At 38.6% G+C, this 12,647-nt stretch overlaps 1 protein-coding gene across 2 annotated transcripts; it reads right to left on the reverse strand.

The window, feature by feature from the left end:
- Positions 1 to 58: 58 nt before the first annotated feature.
- Positions 59 to 5,607, reverse strand: LOC124862897 (lysophosphatidic acid receptor 1-A-like). Of its 2 annotated transcripts, none has more exons than XM_047357093.1 (4): positions 5,420 to 5,607; positions 2,412 to 3,161; positions 1,683 to 1,977; positions 59 to 233 (listed from the first exon to the last, which is right to left on the reverse strand). In XM_047357093.1, exons 2-4 carry the CDS (start codon positions 3,157 to 3,159, stop codon positions 212 to 214), a joined length of 1,065 nt encoding a protein of 354 aa, XP_047213049.1. In that variant the 5' UTR covers positions 3,160 to 3,161; positions 5,420 to 5,607; the 3' UTR covers positions 59 to 211. The 2 variants fall into 2 exon arrangements, with proteins under 2 accessions (XP_047213049.1, XP_047213050.1); XM_047357094.1 differs by lacking the exon at positions 5,420 to 5,607 and adding an exon at positions 3,270 to 3,347.
- Positions 5,608 to 12,647: the final 7,040 nt, after the last annotated feature.

The following is a 12,647-nucleotide window of genomic DNA, read 5'->3' on the forward strand; positions in this document are numbered from 1 at the left end:
TTAGCTGCACAATAACAAGAAACGATATGAGAGAAAAACTTGTCTGCAATGCTAAATGTAAATTTTTTCTTTTAATTTATTTCAACTTCAACTTGAAATTTACAAAAATTTACACTTGGGTAACTATATTTAATATTTTCCATCATACCAGTTACTGTCCACCTGTCATCTTTACTGTTTGTGTCACAAGACTTCCACAGCACCTGATCTTCTAGCTTGTAGCCAAGAGTTCGCTGTAGACAAATTAATGGACAAAGTATTTTGAGTTATTTGATAAATTTCAAGAAAGTCATACAATTACTTTCATTTAAAACAATAAGTTGGGGGAGAAATAAATCATTTTAGATTGTTTGCTAGTCTTCCCTCAACCTGCCTTTACAAAAGAAGTGGCCTCATCTTAAACTATAGTGAACTTACAGGGGTTGAAACGGAAACACCTGGTTTTAGACCACAATAATTTATTAGTATGGTGTAGGGCCTCCTTTTGCGGCCAATACAGCGTCAATTCGTCTTGGGAATGACATATACAAGTCCTGCACAGTGGTCAGAGGGATTTTAAGCCATTCTTCTTGCAGGATAGTGGCCAGGTCACTATGTGATACTGGTGGAGGAAACGTTTCTTGACTCGCTCCTCCAAAACACCCCAAAGTGGCTCAATAATATTTAGATCTGGTGACTGTGCAGGCCATGGGAGATGTTCAACTTCACTTTCATCAAACCAATCTTTCACCAGTCTTGCTGTGTGTATTGGTGCATTGTCATCCTGATACACGGCACCGCCTTCAGGATACAATGTTTGAACCATTGGATGCACATGGTCCTCAAGAATGGTTCGGTTGTCCTTGGCAGTGACGCGCCCATCTAGCACAAGTATTGGGCCAAGGGAATGCCATGATATGGCAGCCAAACCATCACTGATCCACCCCCATGCTTCACTCTGGGCATGCAACAGTCTGGGTGGTACGCTTCTTTGGGGCTTCTCCACACCGTAACTCTCCCGGATGTGGGGAAAACAGTAAAGGTGGACTCATCAGAGAACAATACATGTTTCACATTGTCCACAGCCCCAGATTTGCGCTCCTTGCACCATTGAAACCGACGTTTGGCATTGGCATGAGTGACCAAAGGTTTGGCTATAGCAGCCCGGCCGTGTATATTGACCCTGTGGAGCTCCGTTCTGGATGTGGTTCATCCTTCTTGGTGGTATGCTGACATTACCCTGGATACCGTGGCTCTTGATACATCACAAAGACTTGCTGTCTTGGTCACAGATGCGCCAGCAAGACGTGCACCAACAATTTGTCCTCTTTTGAACTCTGGCATGTCACCCATAATGTTGTGTGCATTTCAATATTTTGAGCAAAACTGTGCTCTTACCCTGCTAATTGAACCTTCACACTCTGCTCTTACTGGTGCAATGTGCAATCAGTGAAGACTGGCTACCAGGCTGGTCCAATTTAGCCATGAAACCTCCCACACTAAAATGACAGGTGTTTCAGTTTAATTGTCCAACCTCTGTAGTTTAAGCCGTTAGCAGGTTAACAAGTAAAAACATGTTTAATCAGAAATCTGTTCTAACAAGTTAAATCTGACTGGCTCGCAGATTGAATGTCAGAGAAAAAGAAAAAAAAACAGATGAGCAGCTATCAAAATGAAACTTGTGACCTGAGTGTATAGCTTACCTGTCTGCATTTTGGTTATCTTCAGAAAAGACCTTTTTTACTGGAGAGTCAATTACTGTTGACAAAGGATCCCTCTGCTGACAGACACCTTTTCCACACAAACAGCAAAGGATCCACTTGAACGTTCTCCGCATCTCAGCATCCCGCAAGGAATAAATTATCGGATTCACCAGAGAGTTGCACTCTGCTATCACCAAACAGTACTTCTCATAGCTGTTAGCGTTGCTGTCTTTGCCCAGCAGCCCGTCCAGGAGGAGAGTCACTAGGCCAGGTGTCCAGCAGATGACAAAGGCACCTACAGAGACATGGAATGTTTATGGAAACAAAAATGAGTAAATCACCATTCATGCATTTATTTTTTCACTGAACCAGTGATGTAGGATGATGCCAGACAAGATTTAGGATACAGTTATGCAAGGTCACATTTCTCATTGTTGCCTAATAACAGTCATGCACAACATAACAGACAGGAGATGAGTCACCCGAGGAGTCAAAAGCCAGATTATAAGATATAATTCTGACAAGGTTCAAATTTAAAACCCAAAAAACAGAAGACTAGGGCAGATAGAGGAAAGAAGAAAACTGGTTTGGGAGGAAATGCAAGACGTGCAGTTATCACAAGTTAAATACCCCAAATATGTTGAAACCTTTTAAAACATTTGTTTGCCCAGAGTAGTGAGGTAACATGTCAATGTTAAATGTTCTTGAAAAATAAGTATTTGTACTAACCCAGAACCATAGAGATGGTTTTCATCAGGTTGACGAAGGTCTGATGTCGTACCTCTGAGGTGTGGTTTGACGTGTGCCGACTCTGGCATTTCACATAAAAGAAAATGCGAGCGTAAATGACCAGCATAATCAAAAAGGTGAGTAGGTTGAGAACTGCCCAGAAAATTAAGAAGCGACGGCTGTAGAGGGGGGCAACAGTAGAGCAGTCATCGAGATCACATTCACAGTTCCAAAACAGTGATGGCACCAGACCCATGATAATTCCTGCAACCCAGATGGAGATGATGAGCAGCACCACACGCTTCTTTGTCATGTTGTTGTGCAGCTGCATGGTGATGATGGTCTGGTGGCGTTCCACAGCTACAGCCAGGAGGTTGGCTACAGAGGCAGTCAGGCTGATGTCAATCAAAGCCCCACGGATGTACCACTGCTCCTTAGAAAGCATCCGAGTCCAGGGGCCTGTGTTCAGCATCAGGTTAGTGTAAGCCAGCCCTGCAAACAGGTCTGCTGCTGCCATGTTGCCCAGCAGGTAGTAGATGGGGAAGTGGAAGCGGCGGTTCATGAAGATGGCTACCATCACCATCAGGTTGGCCAGCACCACTATCAAACAAACTGTCAAGCCTAGTCCGATGATAACATAGTCTCGTGTGGTCCACTTCTCTCTGATCACCTTACCCACATGTCCGTAGAAGAAGGTGACATCATGGCTGTAGTTGCAGATATTTGACATATTGCTCTCAGTGGCCATAACTGCAAAGAAAAAAGCAGAACAAATTGAAGAGAGAACAAAATGTAACTACACTCAACAGAAAGAAGTACATCCTCTGGGTTACAGGACTCAAATGATCTGGTTATTACCAGGTTCTAAGATTTTTAATTTAACCTCAAGCGAGCAGCACCACACAACAGGTTCCACATTTTCATTATTTGAGGAAACAAAAGGAAAACTCAAATAGAGAAGTAGTGTTTGTAGAAAAAAAGTAAACCCTTGCTTCCTCCGGAGGATGTAAGAAAGAAAGTGGCAGCCAAGTGCTACTAAATAAATTAACTTGATTAACTGATTATTAGCCAAAGTGACCAACACTATGACAGAATGTTTGCAAGCTAGTTTGAAGCACACAGGCTTAGGTTACCTGAATGCCAAGGTGAACAGACATTAGCAAAGACCTTACCAAAACATAAATAAATAACAAGGTTTGTGACAATATAATACATGGCAATGATGCAGTTTCAGGTGTAAATATGTCCTAAATTGCCAGTAATATCAGCAACGTGATTTGTTCACTTTAAAAAGCAATAATAGTCTCTGCTGAAGTTTCAAGTCCTCTGCTTAAATAAGGTCTACTTAGTTTCGTAGAAATGTTATTTCTTCAAAATTCACTGATACACATGATAACCAACAGACCCAACAGTCATGACTTGGATGCTGTTGATTCGATGTAGTTGAATCATTAATTGAAGGGGTTAGGGTTAGTGAGTTCATTCATTCAATAAAAAAACAGGCATCAAACTGAGCAGGAAGTTGGACATGCTGATTATAGTGCATTCCTCTGGAAATCTGGGTAAAATGAGTCGTTGTAGACATTGTTTGAAAGAACAGCAATAATAGAAAAGGCCCAGCCAATGAATTGCTCCAAGATGACCAAAGAAGCTAAAATTAAGGTTAAATTAGGCAATTATAAGATGCCCATGTGAAGTCAAGCTTTGGCAAGAAGCTTCCAAGGAATTTGTTTTGGTGTATTGCACCAATTACGCCAAAACAAATTCCTTGTATGTCCAAAAACGTACTTGGCAATAAAGCTTTTCTGATTCTGATTCTGAATCAGAATCTGATTCTGAAGTCACACTTTTAGAAAAAGAACAATATGGGCTGAAGAAGTTACAATTTGTTAAACAAAAACACAATGACAGGCCTGGAAAAAAAAGATGAAACCAAGTTGGTTCTTTGTAAATCTAGATAGTTTGCCCAACAACCTACAAAAACGGAATTCAAGCCACAATGCTTCAGTGAAGCATGGTTGTTCAGGCGTCAGGGGAGGGGGGATATGTGAGAGGATATGTTGCAATATGCCGCAGAGGAAACATATTTCAAATAGGTGTTTCAACAAGACAATGACCCCAAACATGAAAATGACCAGCATCTTGGTCCCAGACAAACAGGTTTATTGATATGGAGTGACCAGTCCAATACCTGCACCTTAATCCAACAAAAATCTTGTAGGGTGACATTATGCTGATTTTGAGCCGAAACCAAGAAGTGCTGAAAACTGTGGTTGGAATACCTGTTACAGGTCTGAGAAGTTGGTCAACTCCATGCAATACTGATATTAAAAAGTCTTCAGAAGCAAAAGCATTTAATATTAGCTCTGTGCAAAAAAGCTAAATCATTTTTCAGTGTATACAGTGAATGTTTGTTTGTACAAATGCACACACTGCGGTTTTTTGAACAGTCCAATATTCATTTCCCCCCACTTTCTGTAGAGTGAAAGCACATTCAATATATTTTTCTTTGTGTACTGCTTTAGAATGTGCAGCATTTTTTTTTAAACAGCTGTAGTCTGTACCCTTCTAATAATATACCTGTGGTAAATGTCTACCTGTGGTTTGTCTCAGTTGATCACGAAAAAAAAAAAAAAAAAAAACTTTCCACCAGGATGTTCTCTTTCACTCACCATTTATTTTTACTTTCCAAAGCTATGCAATTTTATGCAAAAGTGTTTTCTTTTACAGCATCGCTCTAACTTATTGATCATGAAATCTTCCTTGGCTTATAGACATTTACACTGGTTTGTCATCAGCTTCCAGTTTAGCCTTAATGGTTTCAGGATTTTTACCAGTCATCTGTCATATGCGGAGTTAGTTAAAAATAACTAATCTATAAAATAAGAAATAGTTTTTCAATAATGCATCTTATTACAATAGTTACAACTGGGTAAATTAACAGATATTTTTCTGATTTTCTTCCACTAGTGCCACTTTCTCTAATTTTCCAAAGAGCATAAACCTACCTCTCACATTAGACCCTCTTCCATCCAGACTTTTCTTTTATAACCCAGGTGACTAGACCTTTAATTAAAAGAAGGATAAAGTCTTAGTTTTTAGCGCTGGTCGAATACGTCGGAAGACTTTTCACGTCGACGCTTCACTGAATCATTTTCACTCGAATCAGCTGGACCTGAACAACAGGTAAGCAATGCTGCCTCTGAGTACCGCCTCGAAAGATCGGACAAACACATTATCCTGCCTCCCATACATTAGATTTGGAACACAATGTTCACATAGTCTTTGTGTAATATAATATATATATATATATAAGTATAACACATTAAATACATGTCTTTAATGGCAGTAAAAAAAAAATTTAAGTTTTTGTTTTGGGAATTTTTATGTAGTTTTGACCCTGTAGTTTCAAACAGTGAGCACAAGAGGGCCGTAGACGAAACTCCCTAAACCATGGCGTACCCGCAAACATTAGTTATCTTTATCTTTATACTATGCCAGCGGATATATATTTGGTGTTACGAATATTCACTTGTATTCTGATAATAGTCAGGTTTCTACCAACAGCTTGTTTCAACCTTATATAAACACTCAAAGAAAAGCTGCGAGTCACAAGCAAACAACCGGGAAAAACTACAGTAGCACTGCGACTTACAACCTGCTTTCCCACTTAAAACAGACGCAGTGTATCAATGTGGCCACAGGAGGGCAGCATTGTCACTTATTTCCGATCATTAACTTTTAAAATTAGACAACCAACAATTCCATAATCCAGCTAGCTGTTTGTCGTTTTAAAATACTATGTTTCCTTATAAAACTAATTAAAATACAATGCGTTAGTGTTGGTTTTATAATTATTTCCCAACACTTGCAAATAGCAATGAAGTTTAATTTGTTCTTCCGCTTTTAGACGTCAGTAAAGAAAAGGAGCCAAAATTAGGACCCCAGCCAGAAACGCTCTTTAGACAGGCTATCTTGTAAAGAAACGTATTTTCTGCTTCGTAAAAACTTGCTTAAACAATCACATTATTACTTGGACTCTTGCGACAAACAAAACATCTTTTGGACAGTACACCTCACCTAACATTGAGGAAAAATGTTATGTAGCACTATAATCGGAGTTATGACTCAAGCCTAAAATTGGTCCTGCTATTAGTCAAGGGAGATCAAGCAAATAAATACTTTATAAACTGAAAAAACAGGTACTGGAAGGGAAATGAACGACAGAAGTCCAAATAAAACGTAAAGAGGCTGAAAATATTAACCAAAGCCCTATTATTATATGACTGTGGCAATCTTTATTAGCCTTTTTTGACCACTGGTACATCATACCAGTTTCATTGACTAAAAATGTTCGAGCTAATGACGACTTCATTTGAATAAAAATTTTAACTTCTAAAACTGTTTTAAAGGTATCTTTTTGATTTGAAATTTGTAACTGGAAGTGTTACGAAACACTAACGCAGATTTAACTATATCAAAATGACGTAGTACCCCACTGTGACCACAAGAGGGCAGTTACTAGATTTGCGCCAAGTTTCTCTGGAAACTGAGCACATAGAACACTGTATTAGACCTGTATTATGCTACTGTAATCGTTTCGAAACTTACAGAAGTTACGAACGTTGTTGTAGTGTGTTTGTGTACTTATAAATGTGAATAAAATGCGATTTATTTTGTATGACGACAGAAAAATTAAACTGTAAAGAGTTTGGAAGCACCCATTCATAATTTTCTAGTGTTCACAAACACTCAAGAAGATTGTTACTGGGAGTAGTTTGATAATTTCAGTTAGAATTTCAGTCAAATACAGATAGCTTTTTAGAAATATTCAAACCGATTCCTGTCATTTTATTTTTGAAATATTAAACGGTAGTTCTACTTTAAGCTTGCATTAACGAAGACTCGTCTCTTCACAACTTGTAATTACCCAGAGTGACCACAAGAGAGCAGGTTATGATTGTTAGCGGATAAAGTAGATATCCATAATTCTCATAAATAGCTATCAAAAGTAACTGGAGAGGGAGACTGGAATCCACCTTGCCTAAAACACTAGCCTAACTAGAACCGTTGACTGCGTTTCGTTTAAACCTGTTTACAACTGCCTTTAGCTTAACCCAGATGCTGTTCATCAGTGTGACAACCGGTGAGGTGCAAAAACTGGATTTCCATCCAAGCTACACAATTTAGTGTCCTATAATGATGGTGGAACTGGTATCAGGGACATAAATGACTGTTTTTGCCCAAAGAAATATCGGTAAATGGAAAAAAATGGGAGAAATATAGCCCTTGTTTATGTTGTAGTTCATTATCACGTCCACCAGAGGGCAGCATTCACAAGCCTTTTTCAAACGTAAGGTCAGTGAGAATGGCTTCAGAGCATGATTTCCGGTTGGTACCGTCAAAATAAGATAAACTCACAAAACTCTATTTAACAGCTAATAAAATACCATTTGCTGTAAATCCAAAGAGAAACGGAAGGTATAGTTTCCTGTCCTACACTGTAATGATAAGAATTATAATATTTTGTTCATTGATTTCTAGATGTGGGAAAAGTAACTGAAACACGTAGGATGATTTAGTCAAAACCTTATACCACCAAGCTTATTAACGCTTTTTATCTTGTTACAAGAATTTAAGCATTAAAAACATTCGACCACAATCCCTTTATGATAACCGCAAAATAAGGATCTGCTGAAAAGTTGGTTGGTTGTCATAATGGTAGCAGACCAAGGAAAATCTGCGATAACTATGAAACTATTTGCTGGACAACCAAAAATCATGTTTTATGTCCAGACAGTAAACTCTAGTTTTGTAAACGCAAATAAATAAATAAATAATAAATCTAACAAAAACAATTCCACATGAGTTGTAGATTGTAGTTCTGCAAAAATATTCATACTCTGAGTAAAAATCTAGAACTTCAGTGTATGTTACTGTGAGAAGACAACACTAGTAGCATATAACTGTGTGTGTGGGGCACATATATTTTCTCAGCCCCTCTTTGCACATTTGACCAACTAAAACTATTTTCTTTATTTTGAAATTTCCAACCGGAAATGCTACAATACTTTAAACCTGTATTAACGCAGACTTAATTATATCAAAATGCTGTAGTACCGAACAGTGGCCACAGGAGGGCAGTTATTAGATTCGCAACCAAGTTTCTCTGGAAACGGAGCACATAGAACCAGTGTTGCCAGGTGTACGATAATTATCGTATTTGTACGACAATTTTGCTCTCTGTGTACGATCAATAATCCTAAAAAAAGGCCAAATGTACGATAATTTGACCATTCCGTGAATGTGTGGTTGTAATCAGTCGTCATCAGCCTATCGCCAAAGTCTGTCGGAGTTTTTTTGTGAACCTTGAAGGCATCTGTGTCCGGATTCGGAAACAAATGCTGGAAATTCCAGCCAATCGTGCTACGAGTGACGTGAGTGCGTTGGCCTCAGAACAACGGCCATGATTGGCTGAATAGTCCACTGCGCCCGCCCATGATTGAGGAAAAGAAAAGAAGAAGAAGCAGAGCTCGGCACTGTGGGGCTGCAGATGTTGATAAATCCGTTCCGTACTGACGCCACAAAGCTGCGAGTTCCTGTTAGACGCTATTCAACACATCAACAGACTTGTTATTTTGGTTATGACGTTAATTTTATGTCTCTAGTAGGATAATCCTACATTTCTCACCTAGTAACACTACATAGAACACTGTTAACTGTTGTGTTACAAATCTTTCGGAAACGAACATTGTTGCAGTGTGTTTGTGTACTTATAAATTGGAATTATATTAATGTTCACATTAATGGCCACTTCTTTTGCATGATAACAGAAACTTAAACTTTAAAGAATTTGGAAGCACCCATTCATAATTTTAGCACGAACACTCAAGAAAGCTTTGTTATTGGGAGTAGTTTGATAATGTCATGCTGGAATTTCAATCAAATACAGATAGTTTTTTAGAAAAATTCAAACCGATTCCTGTCCTTTTGTTTTTGAAATACTAAACCGTAGTGCTATTTTAAACTTGTATTAACAGAGACTTGACTCTTCACATTTTGTAATTATCCGGAGTGACCACAAGAAGACGGTCGTCTGATTGTTAGCGGATAAAGTAGCTGTCCGAAATTCATATAAATACCTGAGAAAAAGTGATCACTACCCAGCTATCAAAAGTAACTGGAGAGGGAGATCAGATGCTGTTCATAAGTGTGACAACCGGTGAGGTGCAAAAACTGGATTTACATCCAAGCTACACAATTTAGTGTCCTATAATGATGGTGGAACTGGTATCAGGGACACATTGACTGTTTTTGCCTAAATTCAAGTCAATTAAATTCAAAAATACTTTATTAATCCCAAAGGGAAATTAAATGTTGTAACTCATATTATGCAGGTTTCTTCAAAGAACCGTTGTAGATGCTGATGGCTGTGGGCAGGAAGGATCTCCTGTAGCGCTCCGTCTTACAACAGATCTGAAGAAGCCTCTGACTGAAGACACTCTGTTGTTGTAGGACAGTCTCATGAAGAGGATGCTCAGGGTTCTCCATAAAGTTCTTCATTTTATGAAGAATCCGTCTTTCCACAATGATCTCCAGAGGTTCCAGAGGAGTCCTCAGAACAGAGCCAGCCTTTTTCATCAGCTTGTTGAGCTTTTTTAAGTCCCTGGTTCTGATGCTGCTACCCCAGCAGATAATGGTAGAGATCACACTCTCCACAACAGACTTATAGAAGATATGCAGCATCTTGCTGCAAACACCAAAGGTCCTAAGCTTCCTCAAGAAGTACAGTCTGCTCTGTCCCTTCTTGTAGATGGCTTCACAGTTGCATCTCCACTCTAGTCTGTTGTCCAGGTGAACACCGAGATATTTATACTCCTCCACCACCTCCACTTCTTCCCCCATGATAGAAATAGTTTTTGACTTATTCCTGTTTCTCTTAAAATCTACAATCATCTCCTTTGTTTTAGTCACATTCAAAGTGAGATGATTGTTTCCACACGATGCCACAAAGCGGTCCACCACCTTCCTATACTCAGCTTCTTGTTCATCTCTGATCCACCCCACAACTGCAGAATCATCCAAGTATTTCTGCAGATGACAGGAGTCTGTCTTGTACTGGAAGTCTGAGGTGTACAGAGTGAAAAGGAATGGTGAGAGTCCGGGAATACCACAGATGTCAGTAACTATCGACCAATAAGTCTAGTTCCAGTGATGTCAAAAATATTAGAAAAAATAGTTTCAGAACAACTAACTCGATATTTAGAAACACCAGTATATACACCCTAAACAGTATGGTTTTAGACAAAACCATTCTAATGAATCGGCTATCTGCGCATTATTGGCAAGCATTGTGCAGTCGCTTGACAAAGGAAACATTGTGGGTGCAGTATTCCTGGACTTAAAGAAGGCATTTGATACCGTACACCACAGTCGTCTTATTTCAAAATTGTCATCTTTTAATATGTCACATCAGGCACTATCATGGTTTAAGTCATATCTGCAGGGCCGAGACCAATGTGTAGTTATTGATCATGTAAAATCTGCTCCATGTGACATTAAAACCGGAATTCCTCAGGGAACCATACTGGGGCCAATTCTCTTCAGCCTGTATGTGAATGACTTGCCTGAAGTTAGCCTTCAGATGTACGCTGATGACACTGTTGTTTATGTGCCTGGTAAAAACCCTTCAGCTGTCAGCAGCACATTGACCAAAAGTCTAGAGGAAGTATCCTATCGGTTAAACAAATCCTATTTGACATTAAACTTGAAGAAAACCAAATCTATGTATTTCTCTATACAAAGAACTCGGACAACAAACGATCTAAACATCAGAATAAATGGAGAACTAATTGAACAGGTAGAACAAGAAAAATATTTAGGAGTAATATTAGACCCTCAGTTAAATTTCAAAAGTCACATTAAAAGCATTGTAAGAACAATGAAGGCGAACATGAACAGTTTCAGAAATAATCAGGAGCTGTCTGACATTAGAATGTGCTCATGTCTTTTTGAATACAATGATCTTGTCACATCTGTCATACTGCACTGCTGTTTGGTCTCAGACCAGTCAAACTACCTTAAAGCCTATCGAAAGGCTTTATAATAGGACTTTAAAATTTTTTGATAAAAAGCCCATTCGATTTCATCACTGCCACATCTTAAATAAATACAAATTCTTAAATTTTGTTAATCTTACCTATATAAAGTTGATTTTTAAATGTTTGATTAGACTTGCACCTGAGCCACTTAGTACATTTGTCAACAGACTGGACACCTCCAGGTCAATGAGAGCTGCTACAAGTGGAAACTGTAAAGTTCCATTTTGTAAAACATCTTTTGCAAAAAATTAATTTTCTGTGTAAGGAACCAACCTGTGGAATGGTCTTCCTGTTAATATTAAGACTTTGACTAGCCTGTCCGCTTTCAAAAAACAAGCAAAATCCTGTCTCACACAGCAGCAGCAGTGTGGCCATGTCATATGAAATGCATAACTGTATAAATCAGGCGCACATTTGTTTGATCTTGAGTGGATGTGTTAATTTTATTACAGTTAATTTATTAGTACTAACTGGTTTCTGGACATTTCTGATTGCATTTATAGTAATTGTTTTTATTTTTCATTTATTTTAAAAGCCCTTCAAGGGACAGGTGCTGCGAATTAGCTATGGCTATAAGCACTATGATACAGGCATCAGATTATTTTGCATAATGATCTACAGGTCCTTCTCAAAATATTAGCATATTGTGATAAAGTTCATTATTTTCCATAATGTCATGATGAAAATTTAACATTCATATATTTTAGATTCATTGCACACTAACTGAAATATTTCAGGTCTTTTATTATCTTAATACGGATGATTTTGGCATACAGCTCATGAAAACCCAAAATTCCTATCTCACAAAATTAGCATATCATTAAAAGGGTCTCTAAACGAGCTATGAACCTAATCATCTGAATCAACGAGTTAACTCTAAACACCTGCAAAAGATTCCTGAGGCCTTTAAAACTCCCAGCCTGGTTCATCACTCAAAACCCCAATCATGGGTAAGACTGCCGACCTGACTGCTGTCCAGAAGGCCACTATTGACACCCTCAAGCAAGAGGGTAAGACACAGAAAGAAATTTCTGAACAAATAGGCTGTTCCCAGAGTGCTGTATCAAGGCCCCTCAGTGGGAAGTCTGTGGGAAAGAAAAAGTGTGACAGAAAACGCTGCACAACGATAAGAGGT

Source organism: Girardinichthys multiradiatus, chromosome X (assembly GCF_021462225.1).
Source record: "Girardinichthys multiradiatus isolate DD_20200921_A chromosome X, DD_fGirMul_XY1, whole genome shotgun sequence".
Lineage (NCBI taxonomy): Eukaryota > Metazoa > Chordata > Actinopteri > Cyprinodontiformes > Goodeidae > Girardinichthys > Girardinichthys multiradiatus.